Genomic DNA, 23,142 nt, shown 5'->3' with positions numbered 1-23,142 from the left:
CCTGGCAATCAGGCACTAATAAGTATAGGACCTGGGACTGGAAGGGTCCAGCCACGGCTACATAAATCTCACCTGGCCTCCAATTTTTTCCCAACCTGTTAGCTCCTATGCCAACTCCCCACTTCTCTTCACATTTCTCAACTCAAATCCCAGAGTGGTGGGCTCTTTGCTCCTCCCACCATCTGCCACCAGGATACCAGGGGAGTCACTAGCCCACTTGAGAACTGCTTCCCCTCAGGCACTGACTTCCCTAGGGGCATGTTATTCTTTCTTAGTGACCCTTGTTTGTCTTAACAGCCCCTGGTGCACAAGCTTCCAGGAAGAGGACATGAGCTCACTTGATCATGGACAGGAATGCACTTGGAGCAGAAACAAGGATGCTGATACCATTTCTGCTCCCCATTCTCTGGGGCTGGGGGAGTGGGAATGGGGGCATCTCTTCTTCCAGAAGCCAGATCTGGCACAAGATGCCTGTTCAGGCAACCCAACTGCCTGGGATTCCCTCTCCCTAGGGACCACGAAACCTTCTTGATTTCCTCAGTCTTATTGTGTGAGAGAGACTACCTCCTCCAGGAAGCCCATGACCAGAATAGACAAAGACGCACCCTGGCCTTCAGTAGATGGGCACTGAGACAGAACGTGGCCTGCTGGCAGCATTCCCATCAATGTCAAAGTCTCAGGGATGAGTCGATAGTTGGGAGTCCTTTGAATATATAATTTAAAACTACATTTCCCAGAATCCCTTGCAGCTTGGCATGGCCATATGACTAATTTCCAGCCAATGGGAAGTAAGTGGAAATTATCTGTGCAACTAATGGGTTGTAGCCACGATGGGAATGGGCATGCCTTTAACTTCCACTCGTCCCTCTTCTTGCTGGAGGAAGTGTGAATGCAATGGCATCACTGTGAACTTCACAATCAAAGGCAACATTTTAGGGATGGAGAAAAACAAAATAGAAGGATCCAGAGCTCCAACATCTTAAACCACCATAACATTCCCAGACTAGTATGGGAGAGAAAAATCAAATTCTCTCACGTTGAAGTTACTGTATTTGGTCTTGTTAGAATAGCCTAGCTTATATTCTAGCTAGTACAGAGTGCCTTGACCAGCCTGTGATGATGTAGAAAGCTTTTCTTCTATTCTAATCCATCTCAAATGTCCAGGGTAAGCTTGGAGGAGAAAGATATGAAGAGGCAATGCACTGGAATATCAATGGAGAGATGAGATCCAGAGAAAAGAGAAAGAGACATGGACATGGTCAATTCATTTTTCTTCAGAGTCCCCCAGGGTCAACACCTTTCCTGGTAGATTGATGTTCACCTCCACTTCTCACCACCCATTTTTCTTGGGGTTTGGAGCCAGGTCATAGAAAGTCAGGTGCCACAGAGCTGTTTTCATGGAGGCAGGCAGGACCCAACGCCCGAGTCATCACAGATTCCGGTAACCTCCTCCCCCTGAAAGCAGGAAATGCTACAGGTCAGCTCAGGGGCAGAGCACAGGACAAGGTCACAAATGTGGCTGCACCAGGATCAATGAGCTTCCCACAGAGAAAACTCTGGTCACTGGAGGACTCTGGGAGTAGTCATCACTTGACCTCTAACTCTGGAGGGCAGCCCCCCAGGTCCCCAGCCTTGGGTAAGGATCCCAAGGGGATTGGTGAGAGTGTGCATGACTGGAAATGTGGCTGGGAGCCCTGGCCCACCAAATGGATTATCTAAAGAAGGGGACACATCACAGGGGAGGAGAAACAGACTTTCACTCCTGCCCAGGTGATGGGCAGAATCAGGAGTGGGGAAGAGAGACCCTAAAACCCAGGTGGGGTCCCGTGTTACAAGATGTGTCCTGGAAGTAGAGGTGACGCTGGTCAGTTCAGAATGTCTGCTCCAGTCATTCAGGCAGCCACGCAGCAAGCACGTGACTGCTCTGCCCCAGTCAGAATATGGCTCCCCCTGTCTTCTCAGGGGGCGCTGGGTCACTATGCTCTTTCCCTAGTCTCTGCCTAGCCCCAGACACCATCCTGTAAATGAGAGTAATCTCTCGGTGCCAGCCCCGCAGTGCGGGTTAGCCGAGCATTGTGTCTGCATGTGCCCACATGGTGAACGAATACCTGTGTGGTTTCCTTCTGAGAAGCCATCTCCATTGAATTTTCACCCACTCTCAGCTTATGAAAATGCCTCCTTCTGCAAGGGTAAAAGTGGACTCAGAAAGCCTCTCCCGTCCCCCGCCTGCCCCCATTCCCTTCCCCCACCCTGTAAGCTTCACCCCAGACTGCTCACTACACAGAGCGCTGGGGAGATTTGTGGAGAGCAGGCTACTTTCTTCCTCCCCAGCCCTTTCTTCAGCAGTGAGAGGGCAGAGATAAGAAAAGAAGAAAACTACAGAAAGATAGATTTAGAGACGATTCTAGAAGGGCTTTCCAAATTTGGAGCAAAGAGAGGGACAGGCTAGGAAGTATGGAGCTTGTGAATTTGGTGGGAGGAACATGGGGGAAGGATGAGGTAACTCTGTCCACCTTCTAGCTCCAGACCCACCTCCAGGCGTAGCAGGCCCCCAGGCCCAACAGTAGGAAGAGGAGGCCTGCCAGCAGCCCCAGGACCCAGAGTAGCTGCTGGAACAGATGCAGGCGATGCAGGGCTGGAACACAGGGGTGGGGTTTAGGGGTGGCTGTGGCTCCAGGCCTCCAATGCTCCCTCCTAAGGTGACTCCCCCAAGATGAAACCTAAGTTTCACTTTCTCTCAGAAACGTCCCCATGCAAAGGAGCTTCAAGAAATCAGTCTAGACTAGACAAGCTGATTGCAGCAGAAGTGATTCAGGAAAGACCTCAGAAGGAAGCCTTTGGACCTGAGAACTGGGCCTCTGCGCAGAGTGGCCTGAGAGATAGAGCCCCCCTCACCTCTGGTTCCAAAGTAGGTGGCAGCAGAGGCAGAGCCCAGGGCATTGGAGGCAGAGCACACATATTCCCCCTGGTCACCGGGCCTCAGCTCCTCGATATCCACCCTCAAGGCATTGGGGGTGGCTGAGACGTGGATGTGTGGCTTGGCAGGAGCAACCTGAGGCTGGCTGGAGGCCACCAGCCGACTGCCAAGGTGGATGGTCAGGCTGGCTAGGGGCTCGCTGTCCACTCGGCAGTCCAGAATGCCCTGGACGCCACCCTCGGGCTCCACAAAAACCGTCATGGTGGGTGTCTTGGGAGGGTCTGTGGGAAGACAGGGAGTGTGGTGATTGCAGAAACAACCACAAATTCCTCCCCTCCCTGTACCCCATGCAAGATGACTGCTGCTCCACCCACTAAGAGGGAGAGCCTGTTTCCTCACTCCTTAAATCTGTGACTCACTTTGAAGGCAGAAGAAATAACATTGTGTGACTTCAGGGCTAGACCTCAAGGGGCCTTGCATCTTCTGCTGTCCTTGGAAAACAACCATGTGGGAAGCCCAGGCCAACCTGCTGGATACATGTGGCCCAGCCTATAGCCAGCCCCAATTGCCAGCCATGAGGGTGAAGCCATCCTAGACCATCTAGCCTCTGTTCAGCCACTGGGCAACTGCAGCCACATGAGGTAAGACTAGCAGAACTGCACAGCTGAGCCCAGCCCAAATTTCTGACCCACAGAATTGTGAGCAAATGAAAAATGGCTGTCGTTTTAAGCACTAGGTTTTGGGGTGGCTTATTACACAGCAATAGCTTACTGATACGGTATGGGTCCCTGGTGAAGAATAAAGCAGGGGGCCAATGTCGATGAGGGCCTACTGTGTACTATCTTGTGTACTCCTCACAAGGTGAGGGGACTGACATTTTACAGATAAGGAAGCCAAGGCAGGGTTGCACAAGATCACACATCAGTCACTGGGAATCCTCTGACCCAGGACTCCATTCCTGTGAAGTCCTTGCTCTTTGCAGACAGAAGAGGAGGAAGACCTGAAGTGGGCGTGTGAGATGTGGAGAGACTGGGGCAGGGGGAGGATGTCACACTCACAGAGCACCCGGAGCATGACTGGAGCAGAGGTGGTGGCCCCAGTGGGGAGCTCAGCCCGGCAGTGGTACATCCCAGCTTGGGCGAGGGCCACATGAGTGAAGGCGAGGGTGGGCACAGGCTCTGTGTGTAGTTGCCGGCCATTCCAGAACCAAGCAAAGGTAGAGTTCCCCATGGGCCCAGGGCTGCCAGGGAGGTGACAACTCAGGTTCAGCGCTGTGCCCTCAGGCACATCCAGCCCTGGCTCAGCCACCACACGCACACCTGCAGGACCAGAGGTGGTTAGGAATCTGTAGGCCTGTAGGAGCCGGAGTCTCTGGGTTGGCCTCTATGCATGATGGGAAAGCCTGATCTGGATCCCCAAAAGTGGGACTGTGTCTCCCCCATCAGATTGAGAACAGGGATATCTCTCCTCCTTGCCCCGGGGAATTCCGGGGCAAAGCTCTGCCTCTCTCTCTCATCAATTCAAGCTTTTCGATGGATGAGGCTGTGTCTTGCCCTCAGGTTGGACTCCCCAAGGTGGGGCTTCACCTTGTCCCTCAAACTGAGCTCCCTGAGGGTAGGGTTATGTCCGTCTTCCCATCCCTGGTTTCCCCAGGGCAGGTCAGTGCTCCCACCCGCAGTCTGGGCCCTGTGAGGGCAAGGTTATGTCTCCCCTGCTCCCAAGCTCCCCTTGGACATTGCCATACCTCCACGCCCCGCCTGCTCCGTAGGGAGCTCTCCAAGGGCCAGGCTGTTTCTCCCCTCAGGCTGGGCAACCCCCTCCAGGGGGAGCTGTTCCTCCCCACCAGGTCAGGCCAGCCAGTCCCCTTTTGTGGGAGCCCCACCCCTCACATGGACTCAGACCCCACAGCACTGGCACCCCTCCTGCGCCCTGGCCTGCTCACCTTCTGCCTGCAGCTGCCCCGTGGTGCTGATTGAGCCCAACAAGTTGCGGGCCGTGCAGACGTAGGTGTCCTTGTCACCTGAGGGCACATCTTGCACCCGCAGCCGCAGGGCGTTGCGGGCCACCTGGACATGGCCCGTCCCCACTGCTAAGCCGTGGACCCCGTGGCTGGTGGCCAGCACCTTGCCATCGCGGGACAGGGCCAGCTCGGCAGGTGGCTCGCTGTCCACAGTGCACTGTACCACGGCCATGGGGCTGGCCCTTGAGTCCCAGAAGGAGGACAGGATAGCGTCCCGAGGGGCATCTGCATTGTGGGGCAGGGCAGAGTTGAGGGCTTTGCTTGGAAACCCTGTGCTATCCATTGTCCACCTGCCTGGCATTGGTGAGGCTGAAACCTCTGGGAAAATGGTCACTTCTGGGAAGTGACAGCTTCTTAGGAGTCCTGTGGCCAGATTCCTCCAGACAGGGTTCACAGGACCTTAAGGAATCTTCCCTCATCACCTATGTCTTTCTTTCCCCAAGTGTCCCAGGTTCCCTGCAGTCCTATGCCCACCCACACCAGGGCCCAGAAGCACCCTCCATCCACCCTGGGTACCCCCAGCCAAGGACACTCGCTCACAGAGGACATGCAGCGCTGTGGGCTGGGAGCTGCGTGTGCCCTGGGCATCCTGGACCTGGCAGGTATAGGCGCCCGCGTGAGCCCGTGTAGCCATCGGGAATGAGAGCGAGGCAGCTGACCCCTCCTGCAGCCAACGACTGTTGTGGTACCAGGCATAGTGGGTGGGTGGGCGGGCAGCAGGGTCTTCACAAGTCACTGTGACAGGGGCTCCCTCGGGCACAGTGGCTGACGGAGCCAGGGTCACCTGCACACCTGTACCAAGAAGACATGGTCAGCTGGGCTGGCCAGACACCATAACTGATCCCACCCCTTGTGGGCCTGGCTAGGGCCCTGCCTCACCCTCTAGCCGCAGCTCCAGGGACATGTTGGCCTGACCCAGAGGACTGCGGGCCGAGCAGCTGTAGAGACCCTCGTCACTGGGCCTGGGCTCCCACAGCTCCAGCCTCAGGGTGTTGGGGACAGAGGCTGTGGTCGAGGACACCAGGAGACGGCCAGCGTGGCTGAGGGCTAGCTGGGCAGGTGGACGGCTGTCCACTGTGCACAGCACCAGGGCCAGCTGCCCGCCGCGGCTCTCCAGGAGATAGGTCAGGCGCATGCCGCGGGGTGCATCTACGGAGGCACGAAGGCATAGAACGAGTTCAGGGACCACAGTGGTGAGGAGGCCAGTTTTCAGGTGGCATTCTAACCAAGAGGACCTTGGCTCCCCACCCCCAAGGGCCTCCACTTGCCCTATCTGGGGCACTGCTTCTCTGCCCCAGTGGTCCCAAACTCTAATGCTCCTTGTCCAATACTCCATCAGCCAGCTCGGTACTGAGTTCCTGGGGTGGATGCCTGTGAGGCTCTGGCCATGCCCTGATCCCTGCAAGCTGTTGTCATTCCTCCCAGCTCCACCCTGCATCCAGCCACACTCACAGAGGACATCCAGGGTGACGGGTCTGGAGAGGTGGAGTGCCTGGCCAGGGGTCAACACGCCACAGCGGTAGGAGGCAGCATCCATGACCGTGACGTTGGGCAGGGGGATGGAGTGGACAGCACCTGGGCGCTGCTGCCCATCTTGGTACCATGTATAGGTGAGCTGGGCCATGTGGGTAGCCCATACAAGGCAGGTCAGGTTCACCAGCTGCCCCTCCTGTACGGTGGCTTTGGGCCACACCTGCACACTCACAGCTGGGGAGAGAAGGAGGGCATGGGGACACCAGGGAATACCGAAGGCTGTGTAAAGCAAGCCACCTGTCTCCACGAGGGTGGGAAGCTCCTCGGCCTCTGGGAGGCACAGGTGACCCACCTGTAAGTGGGGCTCAGATATGGAGCTTAGGAAATGGCTCATCATCTGTCAGGTGGTCCCAAGCAGAGTTCTCCCTGCAGCGCCCTCACCCCTACAGGCTTCACCTGCCCTGCTGTGGTTTCTCCTTGAGTGCCCCCTTTCTGATTAGTTTTATCCACTGGGCATTCATGTAAAATTCTGTTTTTAAGAAAGGTTTTCAGGGAGTTCCCTGGTGGTGCAGTGGTTAAGAATCTGCCTCCCGAAGCAGGGAACACAGTTTGGAGCCCTGGTCCGAGAAGATCCCACATGCCGCGGAGCAACTAAGCCCGTGAGCCACAACTATTGAGCCCGTGCGCGACAACTACTGAAGCCCATTCACCTAGAGCCTGTGCTCTGCAACAAGAGAAGCCACCGCAATGAGAAGCCTGCGCCCTGCAATGAAACAAATAGTAGCCCCTGCTCGCCGCAACGAGAGAAAGCCCGTGCGCAGTCAACGAAGACCCAACGCAGCCAAAAATAAATAAATAATAAAAATTTTTAAATAAATAAATAAAAATAAAAAAGGTTTTCCATGAAAACCAGGTCTGGAGACTGCTGCCCTTAAGGAGGGTGGGAATGCAGACTGTCCTATGTTCAACCCTCCTGCCTGTGCCCCAGGCTTCCAGAACCCTCTCCAACCTCCTCTTCTCTTAAAGGAGCCACCCACACACACACTCACACCCCTACACTGACCCTGGGCATCAAAGGTGGCTGAGGCCGAGGCCTGGCCCAGGGCGTTGGTGGCCTCGCAGGTGTAAACGCCCTCATCCTCCAGCACTGCATTGTGGATCTCCAGACGCAGCGTGTTGGGGGCCACAGCCACCTGTAGCCGGGGAGAGCTGCCTGCAAGCTCCCCCACACCTTGTAGGGTAGAGGCCACAAGGAGGTCCCCGTGGAGCAGTCGTAGCTGGGCTGGAGGGTCGCTGTTCACACGGCACAGGAGGAGGCCCAGTCGCCCAGGGCCTGTGTCCATCAGGGGGATGAGTGTGGCCTGGCGAGGGGCATCTACACAAAGCAGGCAGTGGTCAGGGCCCAACCAGGTGGTCCCTCATCTAGGACTCTCGGAGGCAGAGCCCAGGACCAGGGGCTCGGCATCTCCTTCCCCAGTCATGCCCTTGGCTCCCTCATCCCCCAGGAAACACAAACAAGATAAAAGTGCTTACAGGACACGTGGAGGCTGACGGGGACAGCCAAGTTCGTGGTGGCTGAGCCTGGAGCCTGGGCTTGGCAATGGTAGGCCCCAGCTTGGCTCAAAGTTATGGCTGCAAAATGGACTGTGGCCGAGGTGAACTCCTGGAGGGGTTGGCCATCCCGATACCAGCGGTATGAGGTCCCCTCCAGGACCCCTGTGAGTACCTGGCAGCTCAGGACCACAGCCTGACCCTCTCGGAGCTCAGGCGATGGTGACACCCGGACCCAGGCTCCTGCAGGGAGAAACCAAGAGCAGATGAGGGCCCTCCGCCATACTGTCCCACATTCTGGGACTACATGTGTGTCCACATGAGGACTGCAAGACCCCAAGCCCGTGTCCTGGAGCCACAGCTCCCCCACCAGACCACTACTGAGGGCCCCACTGCAGTTCCATGCCTCTTCCTCTCCTGCACCTGACTCCCGTGCCCTGGTTCTGACCTAGCATTCACTGCCCACAACCTTGAGTTATGGTTTTGCTTTGTCAATCGTATTTCACCTACCAGAGGGTGAGCCTCACCTGGCCCCTCAGCTTGTGTGACCTGTAACCCCAGTGCCAGGCACAGCACCTGCACATGTTAGCTCTTGACAAATGTTGGTTTGACCCCATAAAGCACTGAAATGGTGGGGATTTGGGTCATGCCAAGTGCCATTGTCCTTATCATGAGCTGGCCTCAGCATGGGTGACCAAGTACTTGAAAGGGGAAGTTAGCAGCTGTGTAATCTTGAGTTCTTTTCAGCTCTCTCCAGCCAACTCTGCACCCAACCTCTAAGTCATGAGAGCCCGGGAACTGGGGACTGGGCAAAGGGCTGTCCCTAGTGCCCCCTGGGTCTGAGGCAGGAGGAGACCAGGGTTGAGGGAATAAAAAGGAGGGACAGCCAGAGTGGTGATTGAGAGCCCAGACTGTGCCAGGGACCAGTCACGTGACCATGAGCAAGCCCCTTCGATTTCTCTACAGAATCAAGGCCCAAGGAAAATGTTCAAAAACTGATGTTTGTCATTGTGGGAGAAAAAAATGTGTTTTTCTTTGGCCTTTGCAGCATTATTGATATTAACTTTCCTTTTTTCTGGTTTATTCACTTAGGGAGGATTATTACAGAAGAATATAGATAGATAGATAAATGAAGACTATGAATATATCCATATGCGTGTGTATATATATGTATATATACTCACATTTGTATATTATATATTATACATCTATACATAAATATGCAGAGTGGCCCCCAGGGCACTTGGGTCCACCACAGCTTCAGAGGACTGACACTCACCTCGGACCTGGAAGAAGAGGGAAGTGTTGGCTGATCCCAAGACATTGGTGGCCTCGCAGCGGTAGCTGCCAGAGTCCGCCAGGCTCAAGTCTTGGACCTCTAGCTGCAGGGAGTTGGCTGTGGCTTTGGCCTGGAGGTGGCCACGGGATGAGAGCCGGGGCCCCGAGCTGGTGGCCAGGAGGTGCTCCCCATGGAACAGAGACAGCTGGGCAAGAGGGCGACTGTCCACAGTACAGACGAACACAGCCGTGTGGCCCTGGTCCACATCCAGGAGAGCTGACAGCTTTGGAGGATCTGGGGGATCTGCAGGGACAGTGGGGAGCTCAGGCCACCCCCAGCACAGCTCATCACCTTTTACCTGCCACACTCCGTTACACACACACACGCAGTTCAGTCCTGCACTTGCCCACACCCGAGCCAAGTTCTTGCCTCCCCAAACCCAGCCTCAGCCCTGTTTCCCCCAGACCACCCCTTCCACCCTCCAAGGGCCCAGACCTGCCCTTGCCCATCACCCACAGAGCACACTCAGGACCACAGGGGTGGAGAGCTGGGCACCAGCCTCGGTGAGGATGCGGCAGGCATACAGGGCAGCATCCCTTCTGGTCACAGGCAGCAGCATCAGCGTCTCCAGGGGGCCCTGGGCCCACAGTGCCCCATCCCGGAACCAGGAGTAGTTGGCAGGGCCACCGGCTTCCCGGTCCACCCTGCAAGTCAGATTGGCTCCAGTGCCCTCCTGCAGCGTGTGCGATGGTGTGATGACCAGGACAGTGGCTGGAGAACAGGCAGCACAGGCCTACTGAGACAGGCCTCACCTTGATGTCTTCCCCCCAGACCCCGGGGCCAGTGGTCCAGCCTCCCTGCCTGGACGGGGTGGGAAGGAGGCCCTCTGGGGTGTCCATGGGGCATGGGGAGGAAAGCAAGCTCCCACTGCTGACCAAAGGTGGTTTCTCCCAATAGACCCACCTTAGAGCTGGGGGTTGCAAAGGAGTGGGGTCCCGAGTACCAGCCCCTGACCCTGAGCGACTCTTTCCCTGACCCGCCTCACCCTGGGCATTGAAGGTCGCCGAGGCAGAGGCATTGCCCAGGAGACTGCTGGCCTCACACAGGTACATGCCCTCGTCTTCCAGCACCGGGTCTTGGATCTCTACACGCAGCAGGTTGGGGGCCCTGGTGACTTTTGTGCGTTGGGAACAGCCCCCACAGGTGCTACAGCTGCCCCCGGATGGCAGAGAAGAGGCCACGACACGGTCCCTGTGGAGCAGCCGCAGCTGGGCGGGGGGGTCACTGTCCACACGGCACAAGAGGAGGCCTCGCCGTCCAGCCCCAGCTCCTGCAGTATCAATGTCCAGCCGGGCGGTAAACATGGGCTGGCGTGGGGCATCTGTAGGGAGAGGAGCATGGGCACTCTCCCACAGCCTCTGCCAGGGTCCCACAGGTCCGCTAAAGGCTGGCGAGGTTCCCAGAACACACCGAGCAGAGGCATGTGCCCAGAGCTGCCACAAACAGCTGTGCAGGCTGTGCACGACACAAGGACAAACAGACAAGGGTGGGAGGACCTCAGCCCATGCCCCTTGTGCTAAGCTATGCCCTAGCGCTGGACTGCATCTTCCCAGAAGAAGGAGTGCCATTTTCTAGCTTGGACAGAGGTACCATATGGGCAAGCAGCCACCTTGCATAACCTCCAGGTGCTCCTGAGCAGGTGCCTACCTAGCAATCCCTGGGTGTCTTGCTCTCTGCTTCCACTCTGCACCCCATCCCTTCCCCCAAGATCCTTCCTGCCTCTTATCTCTGATCTCCAAGCCAGCTCCTGTGAGAATAGATAATGCCTAAAATGCCCTTTTCCTAGAAGTTTCCGAAGATTGGGGCCAAAGTCCCCATGTCCTCTCACCCTGAACACTAGAAAACCCCCCAGAGGCACCTGCTTTTCCTGACAGTCCCCGGACATGACTCCTGCACATGTCAGGGAAAGTGTTCTGGAAGCTAAGTATGTCCTGAACATTGGTCAGCCCCTCAAAAGCATCCACCCTTGACAGGACGCAGTCCCTGTGCGGAGAGGCTCTGCCTTCGTGTCTGCACCTGTGAGGGCACAGCCTATGGGGTGTGTGCACATATATGAGTACAGTGTCCCTGGGCCCAGCTCTGGAGGACAAAGTTTGGACATGGTGTCAATGATGGGTCTGAGGCTAGAGGCAGAGCCCTAATGGAACTGGGGCTGGGAAATGAGATTCCCCAGCCTTGGTCTCCAAATTTCAGTCCTGGGTGTCGAGGTCCGCGATGTCCAGGCTCGTGACTGCCTTCCTCATCTAGACCCCAGGGCAGGATGGGGCCAGGAGAGCCTGGAGGAGGTGGGGGTGGCTGATGGACTCCAATGGGCTGATCCTCCTCACGGCAGCCACGGGCTGGTGGGAAGGCTACTCACAGAGGACGGTGAGGACAGCAGGTGAGGAGGGCCCGCTGGTGCTATGGCCATCCTGGGCCCAACAGTGGTATGAGCCGGCATCAGTGCTGGAGGCAGCGGGGAGCAGAAGGCTGCTGCTGGGCCCCTTGAGAAGGAAGGCCCCATTCCGGTACCAGGAGAAGCGTGTGTCAGGTGTCGGGCTTAGGCTGCTCCTACAGCTCAGTGTCACTGCTTGCCCTTCTGCCACCTCTGCTGCCGGGCTGATGAGGAGGCGGACTGCTAGCAGGAAAGGGAGAGAGGAAGGCTCGGCTCCCCTGCATGCCTGTGGCTTCATGCCACCCACTACAGGAAGCGCCCCCGGGTTCCCCTCTCCCAACTCAATTGTAGGGAGCTCTGGGCGTCGTGGCATCAGCTCTGTGAATCTCTTGATGATCCAGGAGGGTCTGGTCTTGAATGCCAATTCAGCTCTTATTGGTAGTAGCTGGCTAAAGCATGGCTGGGAAGGATTCTGAGCCAGATCCCAGGCTTATATCAAAAACCTGGCTTGATCAATTAGCTATGTCTGCCTCAGAAGGAGGGAAGGGCAGCACATGCACCAAGACCCAGCTTCTCTATTTGGCCTTCTGCATCTGACTCCTAGCACGGAGTCTGCCCCAAATGTTCAATAAATAAAAAACAAATGAATGCACGTTGAAGAACTCTCCAAGCTCAGAGTCAGAATGGGTACTAAAGGAATAGCTCAATCTGCCATGTTTCCCTTTTTGCCTTGACTTCTAGGAACCTCTGAGGCTGGGATGACTGTATACCTCATATCTTTGATGTGATTTTTTTCTAGCCAACTAGTTCAGGCCCTCAGTTGACCCCTCTGGGCTCCCAGGAGGAAGGTGCCAGAGAAGGCCTTCTCCTCAGACTCCTTCCACTAGCCTCACTGGGGCCACCTTACCATTGGCATGGAAGTCCAGAGTGGAGGACGCATTCCCAAGAGAGTTGGTGGCTGAGCACGTGTACTCTCCGCTGTCAGTTGGCCCCAGGTCTCGAATCTCCAGGTGCAGGGAGTTGGGGGCAGAGGAGAGACTGAAGCGTGGGCTGTGGTCACCCTCCCCAGAAGTGGAGGCCAGGATGAGGCCCCCATGTGACAACACCAGAGTAGCCATGGGCTCGCTGACCACAGAGCACTGGAGGATGCCCACCAGCCCTGCCTGTGTCTCCAGGAAGGCAGTTAGGTCCGGGGCGAGGGGTGGGTCTGTGTGAAGATGAGGGGCAGACCTGTTACCCTCAACAGGGGCATTCCTGGATCTCCCCTTATAGCCTATGACTCCTGCACCCACTTTGTCCCATAATGCCCTGGGAAAGGGGCAGTGACCCCAACAGCTCCTGAGTGTCTATCCCGGATTGGGCAAATCACTCTGTCATCCCAGTCAATCCTTGTGGCCACCCTGAGAGTGGGGATCCAGGGACCCCACTTTAAAGGTGGGAAAACTGGCAAAGAAACCTGGCAGTGGGCAGCACTGCCCCAAATAATCAAAGTGAACACTCCCAGCAATGGGACAAACTGACCCCATGTGCCTCTTGATGTGACACAGGGAGACAGACACAGAATCACATCCACGGTGTCCCTGCCCACGTGCACTGGGTCGGTCTGCTCCATTCAGACCAACACAAACTGAGAGCATCACAGAACAACTAGCCTGTGCTCGTCGGAGCTCAATGTCAAGGAAGACAAGGAAAGGCTGAGGAGCTGTGCCAGAATGAAGGAGAATAAAGAGACTTGACAACTGAATGCAATGCAGGATGCTGGATTGAATCCTGGACCAGAAAAAAGTAATTACCATAAAGGACATTATTGGACCAACTGGTAAAATTTAAATATAGATTGTAGATTAGACAATGGCCTTGTATTAATATTAAGTTTCCTGACTACATACAATCGTTGTACTGTGATTATGCATGAGAGTGACCCTAGGAAATACATGCTGAGAAATTAAGGGGTAAAGGAGCATTATGTCTGCAACTTCAGGAATATAAATGGATGGATAGATAGATGATAGAATATGTATGTATGTATACCTATAGAGTGCATATGTATGTATGCATGTGGATAGAGAGTGTATATGTAGAGAAAAATGTGTGCATGCATGCACACATGTATGTGCATATATACATACATACATGTATATGTGTGCATGTGTGAGCACATATATATACAAACACATATAATATATAGTTAGAGAGAGAGGGAGAAAATCAATTTTCCAAAAATATTAACAAATGCGGAATCTAGGTTAAAGGTATATGATAATTCTTTGTTTTCTTCTTGCAACTTTTTTAAAGTTTGAACTTATTTCAAAATAAAAAGGTTTTTTTTGTGTGTGTGTGTGGTACGCGGGCCTCTCACTGTTGTGGCCTCTCCCACTGCAGAGCAGAGGCTCCGGAAGCGCAGGCTCAGCAGCCATGGCTCACGGGCCCAGCCGCTCCGCGCCACGTGGGATCCTCCTGGATCGGAGCACGAACCCGTGTCCCCTGCATCGGCAGGCGGACTCTCAACCACTGCGCCACCAGGGAAGCCCAAAAGTTTTTTTAAATAGGAGGAAACTGAAGGCCGGGGTTGTCAAAGCCTTGACCAGATGTGAGCTCAAGGGCACCTGGGCCCACGACCCCAACCCTTCTGCAGGGGGCTCTACTCTTTAGCCCTGCTCCCAGGTCCAGTGCCCCACTCCCCCACCACTTACGGCTGACCACCACGCTGACCGGTCCAGAGCGCTCGCTGCCCTGGGCATTCTGCACCTCACAGAAGTAGAAGCCTGTATCAGCCCTGGTGGCTGAGCGCAGCTGGAGGATGCGGCTGTGAGTGTCCTCCATCAGGGCGTGGTTCTTGTACCACCTGTAGCGCAGCTCACTGGGCGCTTCTTTAGGTGTGTTGCAGGCCAACGTCACTGTCTGGTTCTCCAGGATGGAGCCTGCTGGGCTCACCTGGACCTCAGCCACTGTGGAGGCAACATAGGGCACACTGGGGGATACCCAGCTGACTTCCAGGCCCAAACCCTCAGGTTTGCAGCCAATCAGCCTAAATCTCTGCCCATTCTACATCACGCCCCTTCTGCAGAGGAGCCTCCTGGATTGGCCACACATCTCTTTGCCCTGTTCACTGCCAGGGAGGTTTGTCATCTGTCTGACACAAGGCTGGGACTCCTTACCGGCATCCCAGGAGGCACCTTGGCCTGGTTTCCCTCAGCTGCCATGGCCTGGACACCTCCCTGCCCTCTGGTCAAGACCCAGACTCACCCAGGACTCACTGAAGACGTGGAGGCTGACAGGGGGTGAGACCGAAGAGCCCACGCCATTCCCAGCTTCACAGGTGTAGATGCCAGCATCGGCCCAGGCTGCCTGGGGCAGCTGTAGTACACGACTCTGGTCTTTGAGGTGCGTCCCATCCTTGACCCACTGCACGGAACTGACCTGAGGGTAGCTGTTATTCACCTGGCAGGTGAGTGTGACCAGGTCACCTGGAAGGATGTTTCGCCCTGAAGGGCTGAGGAGGATCTTCACACCCTTGGGGGCATCTGCAAGGCATGATGGGGGGTGTCGAATATGGTGCTCAGGGAAGGCAGGGGGCATTTTTCCTCTCCTCTTTCAACACTCTGCCTTAAGGAAGCCCACCCAGATAAATCATAAGTCCCATTAGTTCCCCCGTCCAGGGCAGGCACTGCCCCCACCTTGTGAGGAGTCCTGATCCCTTCCTTCTCCACTGACAGCCTGATGCTGTGATGCTTGGCCTAGCGTCCAGCCTACGCTGCCTTCTATGGCTTTCTGCCTCATGACGTGTCCATTACCTCTCTTCTATCTGAGGGTCATGGACACACTGCTTGCTTTAGTGGCTTGTGGTAGCTGTTGGCAAGGGACCAACCACCTAATGGAGGGGCCAAAGGCAGAGTCAAATTCACTCAGAATGTTTACCTCATTTGTTGAGTTACAACAAAGAAATACAAAGAAACTGCACTTCTTTAAATCTTGTTCCAAAGCCTCTAATAAAAGCTAATATTTTCAGGAGTTCCCTGGTCGACTAGTGGTTAGGATTCTGGGCTTTCACTGTTGTGGCCCAGGTTCAATCCCTGGTCAGGGAAATGAGATCCAGCAAGCTGTGAGGTGTGGCCAAAAAAAAAAAAAAAAAAAAAGCTAATATTTTCAAGTGCTTAATCTATGTAAATATGAAAATAATAGAAGCTAATATTTTTGAGTGCTTAATAGGTACCAAGCACTCCTTTAATTTTCATAACAATCCTGTGAGATAGAAAGAATTTACTATTACCTCCACTATACAGATGAGAAAACAGAGGCTCTGAGAGGCAAGTAACTTGCCCAAAATTTGCTCATCTAGTTGATGGTGGAGCCAGCGGCCAACCTGATGCCTGTGTACAGCAGTCGTTCTAGAACAGGCTGCCCTGTTTTACTGTGATGGGAAGTTGCATAACCAAGTGAAAACTCGGACTTTCTCCCACTGCCTCTTTGCCATGTCTGGGTGTTACCCTGGTCACGAGTATGAGTGGCCTTAGGCAGAAAAGGGGAAACCCCTGCCTCCGTGGCAACCTCCAGGGCTGGGCTAAATCCCAGGGCCCCTGCTGCTCGACCCCCAATTCTCTGGCTTTTTGTGTCTCCTCTTCTCTGCCCAGCCCAGCTCCGGGGACTGGAGGTGGAAGAGAGCCTTTCAATGTGGCCCTTAGGGCTTAGTAGTCTCTCTCCACCTGCCCCACCCTTTGGTCCGAGTGCAGCCTGGCTGTTTCTACAGGTTGGATAAGGGGCTGTTTCCACGGGGGAGCCACAGACGTGTGCTCAGTAAACAGGGCGTGGCCCCCAGCGCACTCACACTGCACTTGGAGGTGAATCTCGTCCTGAGTCTTGTGGTTGGCCACCGAGAGCTGGCAGCGCAGAGTCCGGCCATGGTCCTGCCAGGACAGGGCCATGTGGAGGGTCTCCAGGTGGCTGATGCCCGTGGGCTCAAGCTTCTGGAGGTTGGAGGTGACAGAGCGGGTGGGGTCCTGGCCTTGCCACTGCAGACTGACTGGCTCCTGCAGGCACGCGTAGGGAGTGGAGCAGTTGAAGTCCACCTCCATGCCTTCACGCAGCTCAGCTGGTGAGGCAATGGTGGGCATGCTGGGCTCCTCTGAGGAAAAAGACAGGAGGCTAGGGACTCCCCTTCACTGCACCTGAGACCTCCTGCCCTAGAAACTCCAGCCTGGGGCAGGGAGGCTTCAAGGGGAAGGAGAATGCGAGGGGTTCATTGGGGGTAATGCCAGGGGGCACAGGGCTGGGGCTGGAACTGTGACCAAGATTGAGGTTGCATTTGGATTTAGGACCAGCGTTGGGTCTGTGAGCCAGTGGGGCCAGGAGCAGTCTGGGAGTCCCTTCCAGGCAGTGGCCCTGCTCCTCACCTGTCACGGTGACCACTGTGCCTGTGACATCTGACCAGCGGTTGCCCTCACTGATCTCAAAGCGGAAGTTGTAGGAGCCCGAGTCCTCGGGCTGCAGGTCCCTCAGCAGCAGGCTGCACGACTTGTGCTCGGCACGCCCCACCAGCAGGGCACGGCCTTGGAAACGGGCCTCCACCAGCTGGGGGTTCCCAGAATGGCTCACTACCTGCCGGTTGCCGGAGTAGTCATAGTACCAGATGGTTGTGATGCCGTGGGGCACCTCCACGCTGGCAGGAAAGCTGAAGATGCAGGGGATGACGAGGCAGGAACCCCTTACACCCTGCACAGCCTGGGGACTGGAGACGCCCCATGAGGTCAGGCCTGAGTTGGGGGGTGGGACAGGGAGGAGCGTGATGCAGGCCTGGGGTCACTGCAGAGCCCCACGCTCTGCCCCACAGAAGGTGCCCCACATGTGCCCCCAGCAATGCAGCCCCTCTGGGCACCCCAAAGAGGGTCACTGTTCCCTGTCACTGCCTTCCCATGCCCTCCTTCAACGTCAGCAGCTAAACCTGTGACCAGACACAGTCCAGTCTGCCCAGGCCAACAGAGGGCTGGACTCACTGAAGCCAGGCCCTATAAGAAGAAAAAGGCCAGCAACGCTTACCTGCTGGGATGGATGAGGCCAGGAGGAGAAGCTGGAGCGGGAAGTCCATAGCAGGTTCTCACGTTGGTTCTGGTGCCTAAGAGGGTGGTGTGCACTGTGCTGGCTGGGCACACAGAGGCCTCCTGGGGAACCTCAATCTCAGAGCCTGCTGGGAGCCCAGCCCTGTTTCCTCACACAGTATGATGGCCAACCCAGTGAGAGGGCAGGGCAGCTGCCACTGGGAGCCAGGAGCCCGTGTTCCCAGCTCAGGCTGTACCCAGGAATGCCCTCACTTGGTGGCATGCCCCAGAAAGTCCTCTGTCTGTCTCTTGGCCCCGCCCTAAGTTCTGCTTTCCCAGGCCCCTCAAGGATGAACAGCTGCTTCTTCCTTTCCCCCACTTCCCTGCCCCCTCCCTGCAACCCAAGTCACCAGGAACTGGAGCCCAGAGAGGCCCAGTGACTTGCTCCAAGGCATCCAGCAAAAATGATGGTTTCTTACTTTAAACTTATCTCCCTACCACCAGCCTTACCAGCTATAGACCATAATGGGGCTTGACTGAGCGCTTACGAAAGTGCAGCCTTTAAGAGTCACTCCCCTGCTCAAAAGTCTTCTGTGGCTCCCCATTGCCCATGAGATGTGGTTCCCCATACAACCCTGAAAGCTCTTCCTTTCCTACTCCCAGCTCTGCCCCCATTTCCTGCTCCCCCTGGGGCCACCCTGGAACCAGTTCCCACTGTGGGGCCAATCCTGTCTGCCCATGAGCTCTCCAGCTGACCAGCTCTGGCCTCACCACAAATGATCTTAGCCTGCTGAAATCTTATTCAGTCTTCAAGGTGGCTTCTAGCTGAAACCTCCCCTTTGGGGTCTTTAGCCACTCCAGAGCCATCTCTGTGCTTGCCTTGTCCTTGGTAGCTGTGAGCACCCACTTCTCAGGACCTGGGACTGAGGACATGTGTCCTGCAGCAGTGCAGAGCCCCCCGGCAGTCGTGGGCAAGAGAAGGGTGTGGTCCTTGGTGGTTTAGAGTTGGTGGCAGGGCAAGTCTAGGTGTGACAGGGGTCACAAGGACCCTGCCCAACATATATCCTACAAACAGGAGTTAAATGCCTACTGTATACCATGCACAAGAAGGCAGGCCCTCCGCCATAGAGTGCCCCTGGTGGAGATGGGGGCTCTAAGAGGTGCAACAGATATGAATCCAAAGGGGAGAGATGCCAGAAACACATATAACTGAAACTATAAAACTGTTAGAAGAAAATGGGTGAAAATCTTCATGACCTAATAACAGGCAACGATTTCTTAAGTATGACACCAAAAGCACAAGCAACAAAAGAAAAAATAGATAAATTGAATTTGATCAAAATGAAAAACTTTTTTGCATCAAAGGGCACTATCAAGAGAGAGAAAAGTCAACCCACAGAATGGGAGAAAATAGGTGCAAATCATATAGGTGATAAGGGATTAACATCTGGAATATATAAAGAACTCCTACAATTCAAGGACAACCCCCCCACACCAAACATCCCAAATTCAAAAAAATGAGCTAAAGACTTGTATAGACATTTCTCCAAAGATGATATACGAATGGCCAATAAACCCATGAAAAGATGCTCAGCATCATTAGTCATTAGGGAAATGCAAATCAAAACCACAATGGGCTACCACTTCACACTGTAAACAAACAAACAAAACCAGAAAATAACAAGTGTTGGCAAGGCTGTGGAGAAATTGGAAGCTTCATGTACTGTTGGTGGAAATGTAAAATTGTGCAGCCCCTCTGGAAAACAGTTTTGTGTTTCCTCAAAAAGTCAGACATAGCTTACCATATGATCCAGCAACTCCACCCCTGGTTATATACCCAAAAGAATCGAAAACAGGGGCTTAAACAGACACTTGCACACATGTTCATAGCAGAGTTATTCATAATAGCCAAAAAGTAGAAGCAACCCAAGTGTCCATCAACAGATCAATGTGGTATATCCATACAACAGAATAGTATTCAGCCATAGGAAGGAATGAAATTCTGACAAATATTACACACATGGGCGAACCTTAAAAACATTATGCTAAGTGAAATAAGCCAGGCACAAAAGGGCAAATATGGTATGCATCTACTTATATGAGGTACCTAGAACAGGCAAACTCGTAGAGACAGAAAGTGGAATAAAGGTTACCAGGGGCTGGAGAGAGGAGGGACTGGGGAGTTAATGTTTAATAGGTATAGAGTCTCTATTTTGGATGATGAAAAAGTTCTGGAAATAGGCAGTAAGGATGGTTACACAGTATTATGAATGTACTTAATGTCACTGAAATGTACACTGAAAAAATGGTTAAAACACTTAAAAATGGTTAGGTTATGCATATTTTACAACATACACATAAAAAACCCATGTTGCCAACTTTGCAATCCTTCCTGGTCCTAAATGCTGACTCTACAGATTGATGGGAAGGGCCTGGGGAGGCTGGAAGTGGGAACAGGAAACTCATGACATCTCCCAGCCCCTAAACTATCTGTGTCAGGGGTGGGGCCCAGCTGATTCTGGTAGCTGCCAGGGGGCACACCTGGGGAGAGGCTGAACAGACGCCCAGAGCCTGGATAGGGCCTGAATTGCCTGTCAGGATGACTAGCCAAGTGTGAAGAGAGGGAGCACAGTAAAGGCAAAACTGAGGGAAGAACAGGCAGAGCCCCGTCCTTTAGTTGACTTGGGTCCCTGGCTAGGCTGCTCCTGCAGACAGGTCTGGTCATATGCTGAGGCCCAGAGGCTCATCCTCAGTTCTTTGGGCAGTCCTAGTCTTGCTCCTCTCCCAGGAAGATGTATCCACACCCTCCACACTTGGTCCTTGGCCACAGGAGAGGCTCATGCTGGCCCAGGCTGGGGCCCATGACCTGGATGCTATGGCCTGGATGCTGGACTGAGCAGCAGCCTACTGGGTATGTTTGGGGGGGCATGTGTGGCCCTGGGGCCCAGAGCCACACTGGGCATCAAGGTCAGCTCCTCTACAGCTGGGGCATCACCAATGTTCATGTTGTCCCCAGCTCCCCTGATGTTCCCATTTGGCGCCCTGGAAGGGGCAGTGCTGAAGCTACAGGAGGAATGGTGGGATTTTAGACATACTGACCCCAGAATGGAGCAGGGATTTTTGAGAGGACCCTTTCTAGAACCACCCCAAATCACATCATGTAGATGTCACCTATACTTAGCCCAGTCCCAATACCCAAGAAGTCAGTCCCACCAGAGTCCAGTTTATTGGCTCAGCCTGTTCCACCCCAAAGACCAACCTCAGCCCAGAGAACTTTCCTGGAAAAAAGAGAGGGCAAGAAGAACCCCAGGAAGGGAGCTCCTTGTCCTTGTTTAAAGCCTGGTGTTGAGGGGCAGGTACCCCTAGGGCTTGGTTTGAGCTGGTGTCTTGGTGGGCACCCACACCCAGCACCTCCTGGGGGCAGAGGGATGATTGCAGGTCCTGGGGGAGGGGGTGGCTGTACTGGGGACAGGGAGCACTGCAGCCCATAGGCAATGACCATCTGGGAGGGCACAGTTCCCGGGTTCATCCTCCAATCTCCAAGTCTTGGGCACTCTGAAGACAGAGTTTAAAATCCCACTCCCAGAACTGGTATATACTGCATCAGCACTGGGTTGGGGTGGATGGCACATGGGGGGCACCCATGTTTGCTGCCTGTGTGAGAGCAAGTGAGTGGGTAAAGTCTATATGAGAGCAAGTGTCCCAGGACATCTGGGAGGGCTGGCTGGCCCACAAGTCCCTGACCTCTGATCTAGAGGCCAAGTCTGGCCTGGGGAAGAAAGGGCAGAGGCAGTTTTACTGTAGGCAGCTGTGCCTGGGTGCAGGATTCAGTTTCTATTTCCCAGTACCAGAGCTTCTCCCCAACTTCCCTATTCAGGCTGGAGAAGGAGGGAAATGGGGTGACACAGCCAGCTGGAGTGCTATACTCCACAGATCAGAAATCAGGTACAGATGGGCAATTCCGGGAGTACATTATCTTCGTAATAGTGAAAAGCCCCAAACATAGGCCAAACATTTAACTTGGAAAGCCATATTATCCATAAATGAGGTCTATTGGCTTTGAAATGGGTAGTAGAAGTTTCACGTTTCATTCCTTAATCTGACTGTAAATGCTCTTAGCCTGGATGCCCCTTCCCCCAAGCTATGCTGGGCGGTGCTGGAGGCCTTCGCTCAGATGAATGAAGTGGTAACAAATGAAGTGAAATGAGGGGAAGGTGAGGGTCGGGCTGCAGTTGGGTAGGGGTGAAGGTAATGGTTAGACTGGGATCTGGAATAGAATTAGGGTTGGCACGGAGTTGAGAGTGATGGTGTTAGGTGAGCGTGCAAGTCAGATCCGGGGCTGGATGGAGATGATTGTTACTAAATGGCTGGGGATAGGATGCAATGGAGGGTGAGGCAAGGTTGGAATAAGTACCGGGGCTGGGCAGGGCAGGAGTCAAGGTGACGGTTAGGATGGGGATTGGGATGTGGTTTGGAGAAGGTTTGGGGTTGTGCAGGGGTTTGGATTATGAGTGCAGCTTTGATTAATGTCTTGGGCTTGGACACCCAGGTGTCCCCCAGCAAATCCCAGCCCAGCCCCGCTCCAAGCCTCCGCTCGCCCTCGGGCCCCAGGGATGGGAGTACCTGCTCCACAGGGGAAGATGGCTGCAAGGCTGGCAAACTGCAGGAGAGAAGAATGGAGGGGGCAGGGCCAGGAGCTCGAGGTGCTGCTGGCTCTCCTGGAGAGGAGACCCAGCCTCGGCGTTGCTTCCTCTTTTCCCAAAGCCTCAGCCCTACTGCCCAACCAGAAGGCTGGTCAGGGAGGAAGCTGCCGGCCTTGCAGAACACCAAGACCAGAAAGACCTCCCAGGCAGGGGAAGGCCCCCACAAGGCCTGGGACTCTGGGACTTGAGCAAGCAGAAGTGAGACCTTGGGCCCTGTGGGAGCCTCCTATCCAGCAAAGTGGGAACTGAGGGGTCCTGTTCACCAGCCACAGCCATACCCCTCTCTTTGGGCACCACTTGGCCTTTTTAGGGAGTCTGAGAGAGGAGGAAGGGAGCTTTCTTCGCACTGTTCCTCCTAACAACAGGAAAGGAGACAAGCCCAGCCTGGGGTGGGAGAGCGTGACAGGGCACCTAGACAAAGGTGCTGATTTTCCAGGCCCTTCGGGACCTTCCCAGCACCCTCATTGCACCTGGCTACTCTGGGGACAACCCTTCAAGAAGCAGGCTCTAGTTGTGGGGAACACAGGGGCCCAACCTCAGGCTAGAGGAGTGCTTCTAATCTCTCTTCCCTTTCCCACTGTCCCTCCCCCCACACCCCCCCACAGAATTTCAGTAGCACCCCCACTCCCGCTGAAGCAGAGGAGGAAAGACCCTGCCATGGCTAAGATACTGTCCTGATACCGGAGCCCATTTTATCGAGGGCCTACTATGTGCCAGGCACTCGGTGTGTGGG

The 23,142-nt window shown here is 54.8% G+C and overlaps 1 protein-coding gene across 1 annotated transcript; it reads right to left on the bottom strand.

Annotated features, from left to right (window-relative positions):
* Positions 1-1,507: 1,507 nt before the first annotated feature.
* SIGLEC1 (sialic acid binding Ig like lectin 1) lies at positions 1,508-17,756 on the bottom strand. The gene is made up of 20 exons (XM_065891904.1): positions 17,708-17,756; positions 17,065-17,424; positions 16,500-16,796; positions 14,932-15,198; positions 14,368-14,622; positions 12,582-12,881; positions 11,660-11,917; positions 10,286-10,621; positions 9,757-10,011; positions 9,241-9,543; positions 7,944-8,204; positions 7,474-7,785; positions 6,390-6,644; positions 5,817-6,086; positions 5,478-5,729; positions 4,860-5,162; positions 3,976-4,236; positions 2,896-3,198; positions 2,533-2,635; positions 1,508-1,538 (listed from the first exon to the last, which is right to left on the bottom strand). The coding sequence occupies exons 1-20, from the start codon at positions 17,754-17,756 to the stop codon at positions 1,508-1,510; spliced, it is 5,031 nt and encodes a 1,676-aa protein (XP_065747976.1).
* Positions 17,757-23,142: the final 5,386 nt, after the last annotated feature.

This window comes from Phocoena phocoena, chromosome 15, assembly GCF_963924675.1.
Source record: "Phocoena phocoena chromosome 15, mPhoPho1.1, whole genome shotgun sequence".
Lineage (NCBI taxonomy): Eukaryota > Metazoa > Chordata > Mammalia > Artiodactyla > Phocoenidae > Phocoena > Phocoena phocoena.
The sequence above is the reverse complement of the archived record's forward strand: the minus strand, read 5'-3'. Positions and strand labels throughout refer to the sequence as shown.